This window comes from Plasmodium berghei, assembly GCF_900002375.2.
Source record: "Plasmodium berghei ANKA genome assembly, chromosome: 14".
NCBI classification, from domain to species: Eukaryota; Apicomplexa; class Aconoidasida; order Haemosporida; family Plasmodiidae; genus Plasmodium; species Plasmodium berghei.
The window spans coordinates 1,617,258-1,643,653 of NC_036172.2; the positions used below are offsets into that span (position 1 = coordinate 1,617,258).

General features: G+C 22.9%; 8 protein-coding genes across 8 annotated transcripts; 5 read left to right on the plus strand and 3 right to left on the minus strand.

Annotated features, from left to right (window-relative positions):
• Positions 1–1,331: 1,331 nt before the first annotated feature.
• PBANKA_1442300 (conserved Plasmodium protein, unknown function) lies at positions 1,332–3,791 on the plus strand (the record flags this gene model as incomplete). Its single annotated transcript, XM_034567784.1, has 1 exon — positions 1,332–3,791. The coding sequence occupies one exon, from the start codon at positions 1,332–1,334 to the stop codon at positions 3,789–3,791; it is 2,460 nt and encodes an 819-aa protein (XP_034424247.1).
• Positions 3,792–4,774: 983 nt separating this feature from the next.
• Positions 4,775–7,545, minus strand: PBANKA_1442400 (conserved Plasmodium protein, unknown function; the record flags this gene model as incomplete). The annotated part of the gene is made up of 3 exons (XM_034567786.1): positions 4,775–5,554; positions 5,796–6,784; positions 6,957–7,545. 3 exons carry the CDS (start codon positions 7,543–7,545, stop codon positions 4,775–4,777), a joined length of 2,358 nt encoding a protein of 785 aa, XP_034424248.1.
• A 2,100-nt stretch (positions 7,546–9,645) lies between these two features.
• On the minus strand, positions 9,646–12,855 carry PBANKA_1442500 (elongator complex protein 3, putative; the record flags this gene model as incomplete). The annotated part of the gene is made up of 1 exon (XM_034567787.1): positions 9,646–12,855. The coding sequence occupies one exon, from the start codon at positions 12,853–12,855 to the stop codon at positions 9,646–9,648; it is 3,210 nt and encodes a 1,069-aa protein (XP_034424249.1).
• Positions 12,856–13,774: 919 nt separating this feature from the next.
• Positions 13,775–15,307, plus strand: PBANKA_1442600 (RNA pseudouridylate synthase, putative; the record flags this gene model as incomplete). The annotated part of the gene is made up of 1 exon (XM_034567788.1): positions 13,775–15,307. One exon carries the CDS (start codon positions 13,775–13,777, stop codon positions 15,305–15,307), a length of 1,533 nt encoding a protein of 510 aa, XP_034424250.1.
• A 430-nt stretch (positions 15,308–15,737) lies between these two features.
• PBANKA_1442700 (conserved protein, unknown function) lies at positions 15,738–16,181 on the plus strand (the record flags this gene model as incomplete). Its single annotated transcript, XM_034567789.1, has 1 exon — positions 15,738–16,181. One exon carries the CDS (start codon positions 15,738–15,740, stop codon positions 16,179–16,181), a length of 444 nt encoding a protein of 147 aa, XP_034424251.1.
• A 146-nt stretch (positions 16,182–16,327) lies between these two features.
• On the minus strand, positions 16,328–17,937 carry PBANKA_1442800 (leucine-rich repeat protein; the record flags this gene model as incomplete). Its single annotated transcript, XM_034567790.1, has 3 exons — positions 16,328–16,881; positions 17,094–17,526; positions 17,665–17,937. 3 exons carry the CDS (start codon positions 17,935–17,937, stop codon positions 16,328–16,330), a joined length of 1,260 nt encoding a protein of 419 aa, XP_034424252.1.
• A 970-nt stretch (positions 17,938–18,907) lies between these two features.
• PBANKA_1442900 (conserved Plasmodium protein, unknown function) lies at positions 18,908–21,223 on the plus strand (the record flags this gene model as incomplete). Its single annotated transcript, XM_034567791.1, has 1 exon — positions 18,908–21,223. One exon carries the CDS (start codon positions 18,908–18,910, stop codon positions 21,221–21,223), a length of 2,316 nt encoding a protein of 771 aa, XP_034424253.1.
• A 1,764-nt stretch (positions 21,224–22,987) lies between these two features.
• On the plus strand, positions 22,988–25,858 carry PBANKA_1443000 (NIMA related kinase 1, putative; the record flags this gene model as incomplete). The annotated part of the gene is made up of 2 exons (XM_034567792.1): positions 22,988–25,512; positions 25,636–25,858. The coding sequence occupies 2 exons, from the start codon at positions 22,988–22,990 to the stop codon at positions 25,856–25,858; spliced, it is 2,748 nt and encodes a 915-aa protein (XP_034424254.1).
• Positions 25,859–26,396: the final 538 nt, after the last annotated feature.

Below are 26,396 nucleotides of genomic sequence, written 5' to 3' on the forward strand. Positions count from 1 at the left end.
ATTACACTTTATCATATACCGGATATCCCATTAATATGACAAATATAACATACTAAGCTTTAATGGTACTTTCCTTTTACATATGTGTATTTTGAATATAATTATAAGGACATTATTTTTAATAGATATTCAATTTTCTTTTAATTACACTATCCGTGTGTTTTTACCAATTAACAAATAAATGCCTTTTTATATGTGTAAGCATTTAATACATCATTGCATATTATAATACACATTCATATTTATTAATAATGGAACTTAAGATATTAAATAAATCATTTTAACTTAAGAATTGCAATAAATTAATGTTGCACACAGAATTTTTAATAAAAAAAAATATTAACGTTAATATAAAATGTATTATTTTTTTCTCCAAATTGCTATTTTTAATACAATATGTATTTAATATATATTTTTTTTATGATCATTCAGGTAAAATATTTTAAAAAATATATAAATACGCATTTTCGTATTTTTATATAATTTTAATTTCTTCTCCACACTTTGGCAGTATATTTTTGCATTGGTCATAATTAATATTTTTTTTTTTATCATTATTATAAGACAAATGTAAAATATAAAAATATAATTTATATAATTTACGGAAGATATTGTTAAATATATATGTTTTTTAATTTTTTTTCTTTTTTATCATTTTGTTTGATTTTGAAGGTTAAATTGGAAAATTTTACTTTTTTAGTAATGCTATGATTATATAATTGTATCTTCAATGTTAAATATATTTCTCTTTATACATATGATGATTCGTTTAAATATTCATTTGAAAAACATACAATACAAATATCCACAATTTTATTTTATAAACAATGGTATTTTAGACGATCCATTAATATAACTATTCATTTTAATATAGCCACAAAAAAATATATATGCATTAAAAAATCCAACTTGTTAATATTAATAAAAGTAAATTTTCTCATCTTTTAACCCCTTTATACCACAAAAATCCATATTTTTGATGTATCATTGTTATATTTATTTCCTAATGTAAACTTTGTTATTAAATTGAGCATAAATATGTGAAAGTTGTTTATTTTTTTTTAACTATTAATGCATAAAAACACGTTGTACAGTTGAGTGATAAACTTAAAGATTTACTCATTTTTTTCAGTAATGCATTTCTAAATACCTTTGAAGAAAAAAAGGAAAAGCAATAAACAACGAAAGGAGACTATTAAAGAATAAAGAAAGGGTGTAATAAAAAAGATTACATAAAAATAATATAATAATGTCAACCATTAGAAAAAATCGAAAAATAGGAACTTGTTTTTAAATTTTGAAAATAAAAATAAAATACAAACGTTAAAGAGATGAATTACTTTTCTGGGAAGCCGAAAACTAAAGCAACTGAACTTAATAATGAAAATAAGGGCGTTAAATTTTTAAACAGAGCTAAAAACAATTTTAATGGAATTAATAAAAATACTACAAATACGCAATTTTCATCATTTGGACAAAAAAATACACTTATTAGAAATACAAATTTTAAACTACGAACAAATAATAACACATTTAAGCCCCCTCCCAGAGGAATTATCAAAAGTAGTCAAAATGCGCTTCATAAAAATGCACAAATAGATTCTAATAAACAATCACACAATGAACTGAGAAATGGAAGTAAAAACGTCTCTCTAGCTAATACAAGAAGCATTGAAAATAATAGTAATAATAATACAACAAAACCATATCTCAACAGGCCAATAATACACACTAATATAAAAAAATATGTTAGTGATGATAACAATGTTATGAAAAATACTAATAAAAATAACATTAAAAATAATAGGAATTCGAGATTTTATAACAGTGAAAACAATGAAATGAACAATAACAAAGATGATAACATAAATAATTCAGAAAGCATACTATATACATATACATCTCCAATAAAAAGAAAATATGAAGCTGTAAATAATACAAATCAAAATACCGAAAATGATAATAACAAAATGAACACATTAAATAAAAAATATGCTCAAAGAAATTATTACTTCGATAATAATTTACCAACATATTATAATAACAAAGTTAATAATGAAAATAGTAATTCAAATAACATAAATGAAAATGCGAATAATTATAATAATTTTTATTCCAATGAAAAACTATTTAATAATAACAACACATTAGACGTATCGTACATAACCTTCAAAACAGGGAGTAATATAGATGCAGCTAACGAAGTAAATATAAATAATAATGCAAATAATAGCATTAAATCACATTCATTAGCAAGAAATTATGACAAACAAAAAAATGGTGATAATATTTTGAATAATTCAAATTGCGAACCGAATTATAAATATTATTACCTTGAACAAAACGGGCAACATAATCTGGATATTCATATAAATAAAAATTTATATACTAATGATAATCCAAAAAATGGTAATTGTAATAATCTGCCTTATCATCTTAATTCCAATATTTTAAGAAGTAAAGAAATTCGAGAATCAAAATATTTAGCTGATACACATAGTGAAAAAATGATGAATAGCACAAATAACAATGACGTATTTAATACATGTACAATCGATAGGTTAAGCGAAGAAAATTTTAATTCTTACGTCAAAAGAAAGTCGCATAACAAAAATACATTTAGTGGCATTAACAACTTGGATGATATTACTAGAAATCATATGACCGATAATAATAATAATAACAATCGAAACGAATCGAATAATTCTAAGAATTTTCATAATTTAAATATGGATAATGAAGATAATCAACTAAAGAATATAACAAATAATCAAGATACATCATTAAAAAATAGTATCATAGGATCTAATATTGTCGATTTTAAAAATATATCAATGGTAATTCCAATTTCTGAAGGTAATCTATTAAGTCATAAAAGTGAGAATGGTAGCGTAAAAAACCGTAGAAGTAGCAGCCATAATAATATGAATGCTAATTCGGTGCACACTTTCCAGGACGATGCATCTTACTTTAACAAGTATAGAGACATGAATAATATGCAGCAATACATTAAGAAAAATGATAATAGGAATAAGAAAATAATGAACAGGTATAATATTGATACATATATAAATAATGATAATGATTATTTATACTTTCGTAATATTATTAATAATATAACAAAATATAATAGTGGGGAAAGTGATATTGATGATTTATGTAAAACAGTTATGAATATAAATGACTATTCATTAAATTTTGATGGGGAAAATGAGGGTATAAATGAAATAATAGACATAACCAATAATGTTAATAATAATATAATAAATATACAACAAGCTATTTATAACAAAAAAAAAATTGTCCAAGATAAAAGAAATGTAATTAATGAAGAATATGAAATAATTTCCCAAAAGTTAAAAGATTGTGAATCTATATTTTGTGATACTAATGATGAAACTGGGGAAAAAAAATTAAAAGTTTTTTATGAAATTGATGAAAAAAAAAACATACTTAAAAATAAATATCAAGTAAAAAAAATGTTATTAAAAAAGGCTCAATATAAAATTGACAAATTGCAAGAATACACTGATGCAATTAAACTTAAAACGATGGCGATATCAAAAAAATACAAACGAACATATCTACTCATTGAGGAATTATTTAGATTAAAAATAATAAAAGATAATGAAAATGAGTTGGAAATTTGTTTAATCCCCAAAAATACAGAAACAAATATGTGGCATCGGTTGCAATTAGACAAAAAGGAAATTACACCAGAAGCATGTGATTATTTGTGGAGTCAAATTGAATCTTTTGTCGACAAAGAAACTTTTGATAATTATTTTTGAGATGCTAACCATTCTAAAAAAAATTATATCAAAATGCACACACATATATATATAGGAATATGCCTATATAACTACATAAGCATATACTTATATTATATATATATTTTTATTCTCCTTTTAATCCCAAATTAGTTCATAACTTTCATTAATATCTTTTTTTTTGCTTTTGAATTAATTCTTTTTTTTCTTTCTTTCGTTTTTTATGACACGTTTATATTACATTTAATAGTATCTATTAGCATATATTGCTTTCAAAACAATATGTCTGACTTTTCTCTTTGCCCTCACTTTTTATTTTTAAGTAGCATTTAATTAATAATCCATGCGTTCTACTTAGAAAACAAATATGACAATATTTTTATTTGGTAATATATATTTTTTTGTTTTTTTAATATATGATTTATTAAATATATATTTCTCAACTAAATTATAAATACTTAATATAAAAAACTACGAAAAAAATGCATAAATCGGAAGATATACAAAAGAATACGCCATAAAAATTATACTAAAAAAAGTAAAGCTTATAAAAAATCAAAATAAACTATAAGCACATACATAAACTTGTGCATACGTAATAATTATGCAAACTGTTATATATATTACTGGATCAATAACATACTAGAGCAACTATTTTTTATTTTGCCAATATATACATATATAAGGGCACATTTTTAAAACCTACAGTTTTATAACATTATATATATTCAAATGTAAAAAATATGAAATAAATGTATAATGAAACAAACGTATGCAGTTATCAAAAAAACTTCAACCCCAATATACACCTTAATTGCTAACTTAATAATGGTGTAAATATTAGGCCACATTGATTGAGGCAAATGATAATTCAGGATTATATATATAGTAGGATATATTTGTAGTAATATATGGTGACTCATTATATAAACAAGGTATATATACGTATGTACGTGTATATATACATTTATTCCTCTATAAATATTCCTGAACAAGGTGATTCTTCAATGTTCCAAATTTTGTGTTAGATAATCCTGTAACTTTACAGGATATCCATCATTTTCGGCATATAACTCACCGTTAATAAAATTTATAAATACTTTTTTATCATTTATCATATATGTTTTATCACATATTTTATTTATTTTAAATAAAGAATTGTTTTCCTTGTTACAATTTAAAAGCTCACACAAGGTAACGTAAATGGGGTCGTATTCTTTAGAATTTGACGTATCATTTAATTGGGGATTTATGTTTTCATTTTGTATTATTATACTTCGGTTATTATTTTTTTCACTTATTTTCTTTAATCCATAAACAGAACAAACCTCATCAGAATAACTATTGTTAATGTTAATATCACTTATATTGTTATCATTCTTAATGATATTATTATCGTTATTAATTTCACTATATATTTCCACGATATGCTTATCAGCATTAGAATTACTACTGCTATTTTTTTTTTTTCTATTTTGTTCATGTAAACTTTTTATTTCGTGATCCTTTCTATATATTGTACCTTTCAATTCGAGTATTTTTTCCTCTAAATTATTATTTTCTAACGTTGACTTTTGTAAAAGAAAACTTGTATTCTCCAATTTTTCATTTCTGCGTATATGTTTATTTAGTAACATCGATAAATGATTTTCATTTTTTTTTAACGTTTTAACTTCATTATTATTTTCATAAACTAATAATTTGGCTTCATAATCTATTAATCGGTCTTGCAATTTTTCTATTTCACACGATTTTTTTAGAATTTCATCCTTCAAGGCATTTATCTAAAAAAAAAAATTATATCAAGACATGTGAAAATATCTATATATATTTTTTTAATGAATTCATCATATATAAGTGATATGTATACAGTAGCAATAGTTGATGTCCCGCATATTTTTTATGACAAAAACAAATATACAAGAGTATGAATACGTTTTATTTTGGAATATATGTATATGTATGCGTCGACACAAGCATTTATTGGAATATATAACTCTGAGATTCTTTCAAAATAGTTCTTACCTCATTCTTTATATTGTCGTTAATACAAACAACTTCATTATAGTGAGAAACCAGCTTTGACATATCTTCAGTATGTTTTTTAATAATTTGATCTTTTTCCTTATATAGTTCATTAATAACATCTGTAAAACGTTCCTTTTGTTTTTTTAAATTAATAGAACATTCTTTTTTGATTCCTTTCATTTTTTTTTTGATATTTAATATATCAATATTTTTTATTTCCATATCAAATTTCAATCGATTCATATCTTGGGTGATTTTATTATTTTCATCATCTTTTGATAATATAATATTATGCAATCTTTTTAATTCGTTATCTTTATTTCGTAATTCTTCTTCTAGTTGTTTATAATTGATATGCATATTTTCGATTTCAATTTTTTGGCTGTTCATCAATGATGCATTTAATCTTAATCTATTTATAAGATCTATATTATTTTCTTTATATTTAATAATATCTCTATTATTATTTAATTCAACACTTTCTATTATTCTTCTAAGTTCTATAATTTTGTCATCTCTTTTATTTAACTGGTTATACAATTCCTTTATTACTTTCTTTTGTTTTTCGATATTTAGTTTTTTTTCTTTAATATCAATATTGTTTTCTAATAATTTTTTATTTGTGGCACTTAAATAATTTTCTGCACTATATATTTTATTATTGGCATCTATTTGCATTATACTTTGCATATTTTTATATTCTTTTAGATGCAAATAATTTTCTTCGATTTCTTTTTTTAGTTCAATTAGTTTTTCATCTTTTGTTATATTTTCTTCATTCAAGTAAAATATTTCTTTATTCTTCTTTTTCAATTCTTCATTTAATAATATAATTTCTTCATTTTGCGATACTAGTATTTTTTTCATTTTGTTTATAAAAATATTATTTTCGTTTTTTTCAGAATTTCCATCACTTTTAATGACATCATCTTCAATGCTTAGGGTATTTTCTTCGCCCTTTTCGTTTCGCATTTTCATGTCTACCTCTAAAAGGGAGAAAAACAAATTTATAAATGTATATATATAATCCATATATGTTGAAGTTCCTATGCAATATACACTGAGGTATACACAGATAAAGCAACTCATAGAAAAAATAAAGTATTACAATATGAATATAGCACAAATATATATCATATTATAATATGGGAAATATACCTATCTGGTATAATTCTTGATCCTTTTGATTTATTTGATCCTTTAGTATTTCTATTAGTTTTAATAAGTTTTTTATTTTTATTTGCATTTTTTTGCTATCTAAGTTATCGCCATTTATTTCATCACATAAATTTTTATCAGGGTTATTAAAATTATAAATGTTATTATTAACATTGTTTTCATTGATTTTATTATTTTCGGCATCCTTATAATTATTTTTCGATGTATCATTTATATGAATTTCATTATCCTTCTCTATATTTTTTTTTTCATTTATATTATCATTAAAATTAATAAAAGTACTATTTTTGATATTACATTCTTGAGTATTTTCAAAAACATAATTATCGTTCATTTCATTTTCTTCTCTTTTCATATTATTGATATGTTCGGTGTAATTAAAATCAGATGCATTAGCAGTTTCTTCTTTATTTATTTCTTCATATTTACTACCAGCATTTATGCTATCATTTATGCTGGAATTTATTTTGCCATTTAATTCAGAAATATCGTTTTCTAAATTTGCGATTTCATCTAACTCGCATTCTTTCGATTTATTGTCTCCAATAGATTTATCCTCAGTATCCATTTTTCCCTTTTTATAAAATACAAACTTTACTGTTGTTCAATTTATTTCTATATCCACACATGTATATAATATGTATGTATATGCCCGTTTATATGTTTGGATATCTATTTACCAAAAAATATAATTTGTATTTTTACTGATATATATGTGCTTATAACTTCCTTGCTGTTAGTTCTATATATTCGAAGCATAAAAAATATAATTTTTCCAAAAAAAAAATTAATATAAAATAATATGTTTGGTGCACGGTATTTTAGTTTATTCTAAAAGTTGTATTTTTAACTTCACAAATCTGCGATAAAATTCATTTGCTTCAATTAATCAATTATATGTATTACAATGTTCGTAAATATAAATATAAATATATATATATATATATATATATGCATCCGTGTCTTTTTCTAAGAGTTTTTCTTTTATTGAACCTTTAAAATTAAAAAAATGAAATAACTCTCTTTTTTTTTGTTATTGTTTTAGTTTATTAATTCGTGATATAACAACACTCGTTTTTTTCACAATTATTATTTATACGTATATATTCACAATTTTCTTTCTTTTTGAATTAGAATATATGAAATTAAGTTATCATTTAATATAATAATAAATATATTATTATATTAAAAGCAATTATGCATATATATATAATGTAAGCATGTAGGTAAGTTATAATACGTGATTCAGTGATTCATTACTTAATAATATATAATATCGCGTATATGTATATATATATATATTAGAGACATATAAATTAAAAATAAATATAAATAACAAATAATATATAATAACTTCACAAAAAATTCTAACTCTAATAATATAAATGCATTTTAATTAGTAAATTCTATTAATTAAATTAATGAAAAAATAACGAAGAAAAATATATTATGTTCATATTTTCTCGTAATATTAGACTATTATTTATTTATATACATAAGTCAAAAATACTAATAAGAATGTCCATGATGAAATTTATCTATACATTATATTATTATAAATAATATAATACATGTGAATATGTTAGATTAGAAGTCCTATATTCCATATAAAAATTAATCAAATAGAAAAACAAGTAATTTTTTTCACTATAAAAATGTTAAATAAATCATATATTACTATTCAAATAATTTAAAATATTAAAAGTAAAAATATAAAATAAAATATACCATGATAATAACCAATTAAAATAACACTTTGCCAATTTAAAAAAATATAAATTTTACTAACTGTTGAAGTATGCATTTTTTTCCAATCAAAATTTTAATGCAATTATATTTTTTTCAATATTTTCATATTTCAATACTTCCAATATGATGTTCAATCATTAACATAATTTAGTCTATTATCTGTAATGCTTTTAAGTTTTTTCCAATTGTTTTAGTAAAAAAATTATGTTTTGTTCTATTTTATTTTTTTCCCATTTTTTCGTATTTTTACCTTAGCAACCACATTATTAATTTCATATTTATTTTTACAACACAAGTGCACAAATTTTTTTTATAACCCAATAATATTTTATGACGAAAAAAAAATAGAGAGAGATAAAATAAAAGTCCTTTTATTGTGTTCCGGTCTAATTATGAATGCGTAGTATGCTATAATATTAAAATTTCACGTACATAAACTATGAACATTTTACCATAAAAAATGATGATAATAGAGCAGGTAATTGAGTTAAAATGGGATAAATGGTATCTTAAAGTTGTCTCCTGTTCGTTCATTTTAACAGTTTTTTTTGTCATTATATATGTATACAAGTGCACATGTTACATAAAGTCACTTTTGACGTATTAAAAATAGATAATCGAATATCTATAAGCCGAAAAATGATATATTTATAATTAATAACTGTAAATGTTATATGCATGTGCAAACTTTTATAGCTGTTTCGTTATAAAGTGTTAACGAACTTTGAAAATAATGGATATGAAAAAAAAAAAATAAATAACATTTAATGTAGATATATTAAAAAAAACAAATAATAAATAAAATATAATAATTATGATAGATAAATTAAAATTATTTGATTTCTATTTCATATGATAGGGGTAAAATATATATCATCAAATACACAAATGATATAGTATCTCCAAAGTGCATACTATGTTACATATTTGCATGATGTCGATTTTTTAAAAGTCGCATCGAAATAAAAAATGTAGCACTAAAAAACATTACAGTATAAGCATTAAAAAGGAGCCTATTTTTACTAAAGTATATATTTTTATAAATTTTATTAAATGTGTTTATAAACATACTTATAATATTACATTTATTAATACATAGGACTTTTTTCACATTTATTGTAGATATAGTTGATTCATTTTTATATGCCATATAATCATTTATTCCTAATTGTATTATGTTTTCGTTAATATATTCATTTAAGTTTTGAATTTCACTTCGTTTATATTTTGATATATCGGGTATCTCTTTATGCATTAAATAAAGGCAATGTTTTAAGTTATAATTATAAATAATTATATTTTCTTTAATTCTGTTTATATTTAATAAATAATTTTTATACATATCTTTCGTATTTAATATTTTTGTCATATAAGTTTCTTCTTTAACATATCCCAATTTTTTATAATATTCCCTTGTGCCAACTCCTGCAATGATAGCCATTTTTTTATATTCATATGAATAAGCGATAATTTCAGCAACTAAAACTAAACATTTTCCTAATCCTTTATGCTGTATAAAATTTAATTCATCTTTAAAATCGTCATGTTTTAATAAAGACCCATATACATGTAATTCTCTAATCAATGCTGCGTTTTCTAAACATTTAAATGGCCTATCTTTACAATAATCATTTTCTTTTCTTAATCGAAGTCTCAAAAATCCTAACAAAGAGTGGGCATTATCATATTCCTCCTCCTCATTATTTTTTTCTTCCTTTTCATATTTATTTTGGTAATTGTTTTGATGCACATTTTTTGGGGCAGTTTTTGGAATATTTTTTAAAAAATTTATATTATTTTCAGTATTATTTATTTTCTCTTCATTTGATTGATTGTATAAATTTCCAATGAAATCATCTGTTTCACAAGTATCATTGTTATCTATATTTTCGATATTTTTTTTTTGAGTCAAACATTCTGTCAAATTATTCCTTTTTTGTTTTTCCTGCTTATTTTTTTTTTTTTTTTGTTCTTTTTGTTGTTTTTTTTTTGCCTTTTTACTTTTTCCATGTTGTTTTATCAGTTTCTTACCCTGAAATGTTATAAAAAATTCATCTCCTCCTAAAGTTGGATATTTATATATTTTTAAAAAAATTGAATCATTTTTTTTTTCAAGTTCTTGATTTTTTATTTCTTTACATCTAATACATTGGCAGTAAATATTTCTTATATTCATTTCAGTTGCTATTAATTGCCTCATGTTTGTAATGTTATTCCCAGCAATAATAGATGGGTTGGGAATATCTCTAATAACTCTATTTAGTCGTATCCATGGATGTATTGATTTTTTAACTAGAAGTATTACACTAATTAATAAATTTTTATCATTTTCAAAATATGGCTTAAATTCATTATTGTTATACCATTTTTCTATTTTAGTAAATGGGGTAATTTCACATGGATATATTTTCCATTGATCAGCTTGTAAATCTGTTGACATTAATACATATTTAAACATTTCAATATCTTTTTGCACATTTGAATATGGCAAATCAGGCATTAAATGTATATCTACTTTAAACCCGTTTTCTTTTAATAAATATATTGCCCTTATACAATCATTTAATGTACATTGGCGGTTAACTTTTTTTAAAATATAGTCATCAACATGTTGTATACCTAATTGAACTCTAGTACATCCATAATACCTTAGTCTTAGTAATTCATCTTTATTAATCTGATCTGGACGTGTTTCTAATGTTAATCCAATAATTCTACAATTGCTTTTTTCATTTATTTCTTGCTCTTCTTTTAAACTTAATTTTTTTCTCCGATTTTTTAATATTGGATATATATTAGCAGCATAATATATATCCCGAATAAACTCATGCTGATATTCTACATCATAACAACTCCATGTACCGCCCAATACTAACACTTCTATTTTATCAGCAACATGCCCATTATTTACTAATGTTGTAGTTCTGTTAAAAAATTGGCATATTACATCAAAATTATTTTGATTCGCTCTTAATATAGCTGGTTCAGTTGATAAATAAGATCGAGGTTGATTCGGTTCATTTGGGCAATAATGACAATCATATTTGCAACTAAATTTATGGGGGTGAGTAATTATAGTAACAACTAAAACACCACTATTGGATCGTACTCCCTTTCTTTTATTTATTTGTAAAAAATTTACACTTTCTTTATCTAAATCTTTATAATTTGTCATTTCTTTTGCAATTATCATTTTGTTAACATTTTCAAAAGTGAACTTTACATCCTTCCCCTTTTTGTTTATAACAAATTCGTTATCATCATACTCGCTAGTATTTTCTTTATCATTTTCAGTTTTTTCAAGTATTTTTACTTTTTTTTGTTTTTTTTTCATTGCTTCATTATTCATATTATCTTCCACCGTCGCGTCATCAAAATCTACGTTGTTTTGATTTGAAACATCCGATGTATTGGATCCTTTTTCAGAGCAATTGGGATTATTATCATCTACATTTCCACTATTTTTGTTATAATTAATTATATCATTGTCTCCATTATTTTCCCCATTATTACTTTTCAATGATTTCAAATAATAATGTTGTAAAGCAACACCAATTTGATGCTTCGAAGGACTGACTTTATATTTTTTACGTAGTTGAATACATAACTCATTATATTCTGTTTCATTTTTTATATTGGATCTATTTGACCACAATTCTTCTGCAAATTTTTTAAAGGATTCGTTTTTCAAAATACCATCATAATAATTTTCATTATACTTATAAAAAAACTCATTCATTGTAGAAGAATAGCATTCATAATGTCTCAGTTCGTTTTTATTTTTTAATTTTTTCTTAAATTTTTCAAAATTCTGTGGTTCATAACAATATACTTTAGGGTATATTTTATTTTCTTCATATTCCAATGGATAGTTTAGTTTTAAAACATCATTTATATAAAAAAAATTTTCATTATCCAACTTTTCTCCTTTTTTTCCATCTTTTATATTTTCACCATCACTTGATTCGTTAAGTATATCATCAATATATGAGCTGTTTTTATTTAAATTTTCTTCATCACGATTTTCGTTCATCTCATTTTTTAAATTATTAATATCGTAATCATTATATAATTTATTATTTTCCATTTTGTTATTATCTTCCATCAATTTATCATCCCTAACATCCATTTTTACTTTCAACAAATATATCAAATATGTATATTATATATATTATATACCTTCCTAGGCTATATAATAATAATATTTATGGGTTTCATTCCATTACTATGTTTTAAAAAAATTTTAAGATATTATATTATACCTATGGAAGAAAAATTTATAAAATATTTAACTTTTGAATGCATAAAAAATATAACAGTTCTCAAAATAACATATATTAAATATATTTTTATATGTTATATTAACCAATTACAACATCATAATGTGGCGAAAATGAAGTATAAAATATTGTACTATATCATGGGGAAATAAATATATAAATAATTGTATTATATATATTAATTGTTTTTCTTTCCTTTTTTCTAATATATATATTTAAAAAAATATTATATTTCTAAATGTTTTATAATATGTAAAAAAATAAATATACACGTATAATATTTTTTTCTCGATCATTGCACAATTAACTCCCAAACCTTCAAAACAGATTGTATGAAACACTTACGTGTACATTTTACCATTTATCGATTTGTTATTTTATATATTAAACATTATATATATTATATACCTTTTTGATCGTTTCATTATTACAATATATTATGTATGCTTTATATTTGTTATTTTTCCCTATAATTTTGTAATTGGTAAAAAAATAAAATCTGGCTATATAAATTGTTCGAAAATTAACAAAATAAAAGTAAATAAATATGTATAGTCTATATATATCATATTTTTATCCATGATTTTTTGTAGTAATAATAATATACCTAATTAATGAAATTTATGAAATACTAAAAATATATTAATTTTTTTAAGTTATAAACCTATTTCCTATGTTGTGATTTTTGTTTTTGTTTTTTTTGTTTGTTTTGCTACTAATAAAATAGTACTAGATTGTACTAATTCCTTTTGAAACATACCTTTCCTTATGTCAGTTGTAAATGGACTGATATGGAAACATCGAATATACAAACTTATTCCTAATAAATCATTTAAACGATTTTGTACAGATAAATGTGTGGATATAAAGAATGAAATAATAACACATAGTTACAAAAAAACGGAGTATGAACAAAATATTAATAAATATAAACAATGTAAAGATTATATTGATTTAAAACAAAAAATATATTATGATTATTTGTCAAAAGAAACCCCCACACTTAGTATTAGTAGGGGAAAACAAATGAATGAATATATAATAAATAATGAGAATGAGTATAAAAATTATGAAAATAGTAAAAACGATAAAAAAAATGTGCAAGAAAACCATGTAAGCAATTTATATGAAAATATTCGTATGGGATATATAGAGGAATACAAAAAATGGAGTAAAATTATTAAGAAAAAGAAAAAAGAGTTAGAAAAAAACGTTGATAAAGATATTTTAAGTTTGAATGAGTCAAAGCAAGGTATAGAAGAAAATATCAATACCAAATATTGTAATAATAATAATAGTAATAATGCGAATATAAGCGAAATAAACGCGGTACAAGATGAAAAAATAGGATATAAACATATGGTATATATACAAAACAATGATGACGAATTTATAAAATGTGAAAATGAAGGAAATAATAAGATAGAAGCGGGGGACAATGATATTTTGAAAAAAAATTCAATATCAAGCAGTTTGACTGAGATATATATAGATAACAGTAAATATTTCAATAATGAAGATTATAAAATTCCGAATATAATTAAATTAAATCAATACTGTTCTTATAAAGGCTTATGTAGTTCGAGATTTGCTTATAATAACTTAAAAAAAGGTATTTTAAAAATTAATGATAATATTGTATACGAAAATGTAGACATTTCAATAGGTAAAGATCGTGTCGAGTTAACAAAAGTTGGTAAACTTTTACTAAAAGATAGAATAACAATTATTGTAAATAAGCCTAAACATTATTTATCAATTTCACCAGATAATAAATTGAATAATAAAAAACTTCTTGTAAGAAATTTAATAAGGAATGAAAATAAATATATTGAAGAAGAACATAAATGTATGAGTTATTTTATTTATAAAAATATAAATATAGAAAAGGTAAATAATTTATATGTATGTGGTCGATTAGATGCTAATTCAACCGGATTACTAATTTATACACAAGATTCTATGGCAAGTAGCTATTTGTTAAATAAATATAAATACGAAGTTGAAAAGGAATATATTATTACAACATTTAATGAAATAAATGAATGTCATTTAAAAATGTTAAAAGATAATTTGTTTGTTGACGGTAAATTAATATATAAATGTCATATACAATATGTAGATAGTTTTACTCTTATATTTAAACTATATCAAGGTTTTCATAAAATAATTAGAAAAATATGTTTATTGTCAAATATTAAAATACGATCATTACACAGGACACGTATAGGGAAAATACACCTCAACAATTTACCTCTTGGAAAATGGAGATTTCTTATGCCTAACGAATCTTTTTTTTAAAACAATCGAATAAATAACAAAAAATAATGCTTTTTATTATACCTTTTCGTTTTATTTACATCGCTTTAATTTTTTGAAAATTTAACGTTTACTATACTAGTAATGTAATTAAATGCTGTTTTTTTTTGGGAAAGCATAGAACTTTATATGCCTTTACATTTTTATCCCTTAGCGTTATTTTTGTAATATTTTTTGTGTATGCTTTATTTACTATTAATCTAACTATATGAAAAATTCGATTGTTATTTCTTCGTCGTTATATATATATAATATTTATTTATTTAATAGGTGGTCGAATATAATAATGATATTTTAATAAATAATGTATAACTAAAAATATATATAATATGAATGCTTTATAATAATAATTTTGAAAATGCCATAAATATATTTTTTTTTGAAAAGTATAGAATCGCAATAAGAATTAACAATGTTTAATACATACATTCGAAATTTCTCAAAAAAAGCTGGATGGTCATGGATAAAAAATAGAAGAGGAAGAAAAAAAATTCTTTCATTTACTTATCCACCAAGAGAAAGAAGTAATATTATAAAATTGACTGATGATAGTGATAAATTAGTATTTGTATGTAATGGAACATTAAGAAATAACTTTATATCAACTGTGAAAAATATGAAAAAAACAAAATGTGTTATCAAAAATAATTCTATTATTACTCCTTGTGTAGTAATATCAAAAGCTAAGTGTCATACCTTGTTAGAAAGTTTTACTTATGATGAAATTTTACATTTAGAGCAATTATCCCCTAAAATTTTGAAGGCATTTGAAAATGCTGAAGCAACATTAGAGAATGATAAAGAAAGTACCGTATTGAAAAAACATGAGGCTCTCAAATTTAAGTTGATTGAATGAAAAAACATATAATAAAAAAGTTGGTCTTAATATGGTTATAAGTTATCAAAAAAAATATAAAAGTTATAATTGCAACGTTTCAACACATGTTTATATTTACTTATGAGAGTTGGATTATCTTTGCACTTTGTTGATTTCGCCATATTTCACGAGATTGGTTTGGGTATTTTTTCGAGAGATGGTAATTGATTGATTATAGATTGAGCATATGTAGTTTGCTTTTCTCGAATGTAAAAATTTTCTTTATTTTCATTTGGATCAGTTAACTTGTATTTAATTGAATTATCATTTACTTTCTTTTTAAAAGTTTGTTTTTTGTTTTTAAAAAATGAAATCGATGAATCATCTGAAGAACATGATGAACTATCTAATGACTCTAAATAGACTTCAGTAGCATCACTATTATACATTTGTTCATCTTTGATATATTCGTTTTCAAAAATTGTATTTTTTTTATAATATTTTTTTTTCATTTTAATGCTTAACTCACCAGTATATTTTTTTCGGCATATTTTACTACAATCAGTTAAAATTGGATCGTTTAATTTTATTTGAAATAACTTTTTTTTTATTAAACACCTTACATAATTTACATTTATATCAACTTCAATTAAGGAATTACACAAATATTTTGGTAAGTATACTTTTAAAAATGTATATTTATTACTCGAATACTCATCAAACATGAATTTATAATGACCTAAAAAATGACATCAAAGAATAGAAACAATACTTTTAATGTTTTCAATTGACTTGTGTTCACTTCACCATAAACTTTTGCGCATTTCTAGTAACTACTGTATCAATGTGTATGCAAATATATATAGATAGAGATGGATACAACACTAATATTACTTATATTTGTTTAAAAATATGTTATAATTTTTATTGGAATATAATATTCGAACAAACCTTCATTACATTGGCGAATATGTCCATCATCAGTATATACTGGTAAAATTTCCTTTTCCTTTTTGTTTGTTTCCTGGTTTTTTGCCTCATTTTTTATCTCTTCTTCCTCTATTTCTTCATATATTTTTTTCCTATTATTAATTGAATCATACTGTTCACTTTTATTTGGGTCATTTTTATTTTTTTCTTCTTCTAGAGATTTTAATATTATTGCAATTGTTTGTTTCGATTTTATTTTGTCAGATACTAAAATATCACAACCATCTAATACTTCAAGATGCTCTAAATGAAATATGATAAAATGTTTGAAATGTTTCCAACTAGAGCATGGGTTTCCCATCAAATATAATTCCTTAAGATTTTCATTTTTTTTTAGATTATTTATGGATTTTTCAATAGTATAAATATCAATAAAGTTTAAGGTTAAATCGATCTGAGAGATGAAAATAGAACGAAGAAAAAAAAGGGGAAATAAAAAATAGGAATATTGGGATTATATGATAAACAACTATGTTATATTGCTATAAGTGTGTAGAAGAATTATTTTTCTTTTATTCCTTTATTATTATACCTTTTTTAACGATTCACATTTTTCCAAATTTTCAATAATCGTGATATTGTTTAAAGCCAAATTTAAATATTCTAGTTTTTTCAACTGATTTAAGTTTTCAATTTTTTCGATTAAATTATTTTGCAACAGTAATATCTTTAAGTTTCTACAATGAATATTAATGAATTCTATTTTTTTAATCTGCAGCTGATGCAAAGATATTTCTTCTAGATCCTCCATAAGACCTTCATTATGTTCACTTTTTTTTTTAATTAAGTCGTGATCAATTTTCATGTTGAATTTTTGATTGGAAATTCATATGTCTGTATTTTTTTGTGTAATGGAGATGTTTATATTCACATGAATGCACAGCTTATATATTTGTAGTTTTTTATACTTAATTTAATGATGCATAAAAAAAATTACACCTTTCTATATGCAGAAATAAAGTTATTTAAAACTGTCTTTCAATCAGATTTATATTAACGTTCCAGCGTATCGATTCTTTAGTTATATTTATTTATTTACATACGTATGGATCTATGCCTTTTTACACGAAACTTCAATTATATTTTCCACTTTTATGCGGATTTTATTAAATTTCGTAAAACTTCTATTATATAAGAATTATATAACATTTTAATATTTCAGCTTTCTTATTTAGTAAATTATTATTTTATTTTCTCTATTCTCTTCATATTATATGGACACGATTTGCGGCGTACACCAAAATTGCACCGTAATGGGCTTTTCCACAATGACTGCTTTAATTTGGGGGGTATTTATTTTAACTTTAATTTACAATACATTTTTATTTTTTTCGTTTTAATTAACTTTCTTATCCTTTAAATGCAATAATTTATTTTTCGAAATTTTTTTAAAAATTATACATCATTTCTCATTTTGAATTTATATAGTTATAATTAACTTCGCACCTTTGATGTAAAAATAATAAAAGAGATCAAAATAGAAAGGAATACTCATTTTTATCTCTTTTATTATCCTATGAAGCAGTTTTAAATATAAAAAATAAAATATATATCTTCACAATATAACACAAAAATAGCAGAATAATTTAAATAGTTCAAAAATCGTAAGAAATAATTGCTATATATGCATATTCAGCACCTGTAACTAAAATGCATAAAACTAGTAACAACATCGATCATATTTAGAAGTGTGAAACTGCTAATAGAGCCATTGAATAATTTTGTTTCCTCTTTTTTTCCTGGAACATTTTTATAATTATAAGTATATCATTTAAATGATAAAACGAGTAATTAAGTTAAACTTAGTAAAAAATATATTCCCCAAGCGGCGATTGCAGACATTTATTAACAAAGATGAAAAATATAGCGTAGATAAAAATGACGAGTTAAGTTTCCTAAGTAATGAAATAAAGCACAATTTGCATAAATTAAAATGCATAGAACAAAAAAAGGTTAAAAGTGATCGTATAATATATAAAAAAATATTGAAAGACCTTTTAAAAGATAAAGAAAAATTTGTTGCAGATGAAGTGGTATCTTTTTTATATATATTAACATATAATGATTTATACTATTTAGATATATCTTCGAACTTTTTCTCATACTTTTATAAGAACTATATTTTTTCCAAAAATTATTTTATCAATATAAATGTAAATAGTATTATCCATGTTATTTATTCTTATTATTTATTTGAAAATTATAATTTTTTAGTAATAAAAAATAGCCCTTTCTTTGATATTAAAGGGCAAAATGACAATGGTGATAAACAAAATACTCATTTGGAGAAAGGAAGCTTTCAGTTTTCTCACTTATCTACTTATAACACATTGAATCAAAAGGATAACACGTATAAACCCAATGAAAATTATACATATGGTGACAATAATGCCTTATTTAAGGAAGAAGATATTTATATAAATGGTGTGCATAAAAATGAAGAAAAAAAAGGGATTAAACAAATTAACAGTTATAATGAATACTATAATAACCAATTTTATGGGATATTTCATATATACAACTATTTTTCCAATTTTATTTCTTCTAACATAGATTATATAAATAAAAATCATCTGATAAAAATTTTATTAGTTTTATCACAGTTTATTTATAATTTGACTATTAACGAAATTACACATAATTATTACAAAAGCGAATCTGGGAAATTAAAACACAATAAACATCAACTTTTAAATATTGGAGAAAACTTATTCACATTAATAGAAGCATTTATTGAAAAAATCGATATTAAAAAAAATATTAAAAAATCGCATGCACCCGAGACTATAAACGAAAAAGAAGTTAAAAAAAAAGAAGAGCGATATGTTAATTTAATCGATAATTCTTTTAAAAACTTTATTTACATAGATAATGATTTAAATGATCATAAATTGATGTGCTTGTTTTTGTATATTTTGTCAAATATATTTCATCCTATCTCCCCACATTTTTTTATTTCCCCAAAGGGTGATATTCCCACAGAAAAGTTAAATCCAGACGATATCATTAGCAATTACAAAAATGGAATAAAGTCAAATGGTGTAAACACACCTGGGGAAGAAAAGTTACCTTCCCTACCACATGATGGTGAAACAATTAATGAAGATATGGAAGTATATAATAATATAAAATTTAGTGTTATAGATATGTTTAAGAGGCATTATAATAAAATTGAAATACATAGCATTTTTTACAAAAATATTGACAATGAAAAATCTGATATTCACAATTTTACTGTTTACAGGAATAATTTGTTAAAAAGTGTTAAAAAATATGTATTTATAGATACTATATATAACTTAGATGTACATTATAAGGTAATATTTTTTAAAGCGATATATTCTCTAAATTTTTTTAATTTTCCTTATTTAAAATATATTTATTTCATACAATTGTATTACAAAAGCAATAATACCGATAATTTTGATTATTATGATCATTTATATTTTCAAGATTCTCAAAATCTTAAAATTGAATTTGGTTTAGAGAGTAATGAAACTGACATGAATAAAATAGATAAAATGAAGCAACCAATTGAACAACAAAACAAAGAACAATCAACAGATATAATAAATGAACAAAATAATGCAAGCAAAATAATACATATAAAATGGATAAAAAACAAAATACTTGAACTTTCAAAAAGAGGAGATATTTTTAATAATGTTTATATAAATTTACTTAATGACATTGAGAATAGCATACAAAATAATTCAGCAGAACAAAATATAAATAATTTACTGCAAATGCATTTGTTAAGATATATTGATAATCATTTTAGTATCATGCTATTGTCAAAACTGTGTAATAGTGTTGACAAATTGGCAAATGATCACAAAAAGAAAATTAATGTTGTTATAAACTCTATGTTAATGTTTTTTCCTCCGCACATGCAACATTGTAGGTTATCACTTTTAAAAAAAAAATCACCATATACTATTAACATTTATAATCACATATATTATAACAACAATGCATATATAAAACACCTGAGCATGCTATATGAGTTTCTTATACTTTTATATAATAAAAAGATTTTTAAGAAAAAAAGAAAAGAATTGTTATCTTGGGCAAACTATAAATACCTTTGACATACATTTAAATAAAAACATATATACAAACATCCCTAAGGAGAGTATTGAAATAATTAAGCTTTTTGTTATATATGCTTAAGGTATATACTTATTTGTTACCTGACTATAATTTTTTTGTATCATTTTAGTATTTATAATATACTGATATGTTATTTGCTTAATACAAACTATATGCATGTGTATTATGTTTAAGTATACTGTTTTTTAAAAATTTGTTTTTACCATATTCAGCATATTTTCACAATTTTTAATAACTCTGTAAAATATATGTATGTATGCATATATATATGCATGCATACCATAATTGAATAACTTATTTGTGATGCTGGGAAAGCAAATTCAATATTTATTTAGGAGTCATATTTCACGGATTTATTTATTCGTATAATATTATATTCTATACCTTTTATTTAAAATAAATAAATAAAATAATGCGTTTTATATATGAATGTAACAATTTAGTTTACATTAAAATTCCTATATAGTGTAATTCAAGCAATGTCAAATAAGGCACACACTTTTTTGTATATATTACATCTTTTTTCCTGACTGTTCATAATTTGACATTATATTTCATAATTTTGCATTAACATGTCATAATTTTACATTAGTATTTCACAGTTTATATGGCATTTCATAATTTTACATTGTCATTTTATATCATCACGTTAATATTTCAGTGTTTTACCTTGCTTGAATGTTTTAATATTTTTTAATTTTTTTGCGCAAGTGTGCAAGAAGTTAGACATAAAAAATAAATTAAAAATTAAATAAAATATATACTAAATTTATAAATTAATTTACTCTCATTTTATCGTTTTATACATTTTTAATAAAAGCCATTGAATTATTATACATATTTTTATATAGTTTTTTAAATTTAATTAATATATTCCATTTATTCTTAAAAAGCGAGATAGAGAAAAAAAAATCTAGCTATATTTTAATCAAACAACTATAATACACTTTTTTTTTAACTCATTTTAGCTTTTCTTAATAATGCATATCATTAAAGTGGCGTAAAACATTTTTAGAGTTTTAAAATATTTATTTTTGTATATAACGAATTGTTTTTTACACAAAGTATTTTATTTTAAGGGAAAATAATATTACAAATATATATTTTTTTATTCAGTTTAAAAAAAAATAAACAAGTTTCCCCAAAAGATGATGAAAATTAACATAAAAATTACAGTATAAGGCATAAACAACAAAGTTATTATTTAATCAATCTCCATTACTATATGGGACATAACACATGCTTGATACACAATTATGACCATGTGCTTGGAATAATTCGTAAAAAACAAATAATAGTGAAAAATTAAAAAAAAATATGAGTAAAACTTAATAAAGCATAATATTCCAAAAAATAACCAAAAATTTTCGAAAGATAAAAAAATGATAAAGAACAAATTTGAGAGAACATAAAAGTAATAATATTAAAGCATAAAACCCCTTATTTAAACATATGTCTCAAATGTGTACATAATATTATGTATTTTAATTGAGTCAAGTTATACCATCTTTCACAAGTTATATGCTTTTGACTATATTTGTTAAACATTTATATATATAGCTTTATTTCATTTTAATTAATATAATATTAAAAAAAAATTGTCTTTTAAAAAATAAAACGTATATTTTTTTGTTGTTTTTTTAATGTATGTATGCATACTTGTAATGGCATATTAATATTTAATTTATTCCTACAATTTACGGTACATATATATATGTGTGTGTGAAAAAAAAATTATTAAAATGCCAAGTAAATATGACGATGGAGAAAATCGTTTAAATGAATATGAAGTAATAAAAAAGATTGGAAATGGAAGGTTTGGTGAAGTATTTTTAGTGAAGCATAAGAGGACACAAGAGTTTTTTTGTTGGAAAGCTATATCATATAGAGGCTTAAAAGAGAGAGAAAAATCGCAATTGGTTATTGAAGTAAATGTAATGAGAGAATTAAAACATAAAAATATTGTTAGATATATTGATAGGTTTTTAAATAAAGCAAATCAAAAATTATATATATTAATGGAATTTTGTGATGCTGGTGATTTATCACGAAATATTCAAAAATGTTATAAAATGTTTGGGAAAATAGAAGAACATGCTATTGTAGATATAACACGGCAATTATTGCATGCTCTAGCATATTGTCATAATTTAAAAGATGGACCAAATGGAGAAAGAGTTTTGCATCGCGATTTAAAACCACAAAATATTTTTTTATCAACAGGAATACGTCATATAGGAAAAATAACTGCGCAAGCTAATAATTTAAACAATAAACCTATTGCAAAAATTGGTGATTTTGGATTAAGCAAAAATATAGGTATAGAAAGTATGGCACATTCGTGCGTTGGCACTCCATACTATTGGTCCCCTGAGTTATTATTACATGAAACAAAAAGTTATGATGATAAAAGTGATATGTGGGCTCTGGGGTGTATTATATATGAATTATGTTCAGGTAAAACGCCTTTTCACAAAGCAAATAATTTTTCTCAGCTAATATCAGAGTTAAAGAAGGGGCCAGAATTACCAATAAAAGGTAAATCCAAAGAATTAAATTTTTTAATTAAAAATTTGTTAAATTTATCTGCAAAGGAAAGGCCTAGTGCTTTACAATGCTTAGGATATCAAATCATAAAAAATGTTACACATTCTGCTGGTAATAGGAGGGATAACAGTTGTACAGAATTAAGTAATACAAATAATTGTAAATCTATAGAGCCAAAAAGTTATATTGCTTCTCAAAATGCTTTAATAAATAAAAGAACAAATGAGCATGAACGACCGCCGAGTTGTGTGAGTAGGCAAGTTAGTAACACATTAAATAAGGATAATTTTAAATATAATAAAGAATCCAATATTAACTCTCATACCATAAATGGAAAATATATAAATAAAGATGATAAGATAAAGATATATGATATTGAAAAAGAAAAAATGCAAAGAGAATTATTAGAGAGAGAAAAATTAGAGAGAAATCGAATAGAGAAGGAAACTGCGAAAAGGAAGGCTATGGAAATAAAAATATTGGAAAAAAAACAGATCGAAATGGAAAGAATGGAAAGGATTGAACGCGATAAAAAAGATAGGTTAGAGAGGGAACGAATTGAGAGGGAACGAATTGAGAGAGAACGAATTGAGAGAGAAAGAGTCGAAAAGGAGCGTGTAGGAAGAGTGGAAAGAGAGCGGTTGGAACGGGAACGGATGCAAAGAATAGAAAAGGAAAGGATAGAGCGCCTTGATAGAGAAAAAATGCAACAGAAAATTGAACGGGCGATGATGGAAAAAACTAGAAGAGAAAAATATTTTTATAAAGAAAGGGAAACCAGTAATAATAGTGCTCGTGTTGATTCCGTTAAAAATGGAAGAACCCAACCAAAGAATCAAACATGTAGCAATAATAGTTATTCCAGAATTAAAGAAACATATAATCATATAAATAATTATAAAGAATACATATATGATAATAGAAAAAAAAGTAATTATGAAGATACATATGATAAATGTGACATGAATACATATATAAAAAATAATACAGGAAGTGGGACGCTATCAAATAAGAATATACATAGTTATAATGGTAATGGCACTCGTATTAATAATAATTATGTTGCTTCCGATTGCTACAGCGGTTATAATAATAACAATACTATAAGTCAATATAGTAATAATTGCGTAGATAGTGTTAAATTTAAAAATGAGAATAATAATAAATATCAAATAAATATGTCAAAAAATGCACAAAATCATAGCCGATATAATGAAGATATCGATCCTGGTTATAGAACCCCCCCTTATGAAATGAATTATAATGATAATAAAACAAGTAACATTAGCAATAATATCAGTGCTAATATCAACAATAATGTAAGCAGTAATATCGGCAATAATATAAGTAGTAATGGAAGCAATAGCATCACCAACAATAGTAGTAATATTCATATAAATAATTATAATAGCGGTGAAAGAACCTGCAGAAGTAGCAGAATATCAAATGTATATTTTAATGATAACGCTAGAAGAAGTGTTAGTGCTATACCCCATGTAAATAACAATATCAACAGACGTAAATCGAGTATACAAATGTTTGAAGATGAATCCTATAACAAGCACAATGCTGATGAAAGTAGAAGTTATAAAAACCTTGAAAAAGATAGAGAATATTTACTCGAAAAGAGAAAATTACTTTTGGAGAAAGAAAAGGAGATTTACGAACTAATTAAACATAGTAATAATTATAACTATTCTAATATGCAGAGATATGAAAGGTATGTTAAAAAACATATGTATATGTTATTTTTTTTGTGTGTTTCCTGCATTAATTATATGTTCTTCATATGATTTACCTATGTTATTGCAATTTTTAATATTACCACATTTTTTTATAATAGGTGCGAAAGCATAGGGAAAACAAATGACACAAGCCGACGTAACAAAAGTTTAACAATTTGTATGAATGATCAAGCAAAAAGAACTTCTTATAATTCCAAAAGAGAGAATGATAGCGAAGAAAACGACTATGTTATGAAAAATCGAAATATTTATACCTTGAAAAATTTGGTTCATAACAACGGTGATGATATATATGATAGAAAATTATATTCTTGTAGATAATATGAGAAAATATGGGGAATACAGAAAATTATTTTGATTCTTTCCCCTTTATTTCCCTTTTTGCCATTTAATTGTTATTATTATATATATTTTTTTTTCTGTTCATTAAATGGCTTAATTATGACATAAAATATTTCATTATGTGGCATTTATTATACTCTATCATTATTATATATATTTAGATATCGCTACCCACGATATTATATGAAATAGTTTTGCTTCATTCTCTATTTTTTCTTCTTGTTATTACACATTTTATCATATATATATTAATATTGTTATTTACATATTATGGAAATATAAATGCACTTAATTTTTGGAACGAATGCGAAAAATATCTATGATATATATATGCATATCGTTCCATATATACACACATACACATGTATGTATGTATGTATACTTGCCCGTGGTACATAATATTTACATATTTGTGCATGCTAATATAAATTCTTCTAGTTTAATTTGTTTTGGTTTCATAATAAAATGTTGTTTATTTTATTAAACATAATTTTTCCCATTTTATGCTTAACATTTT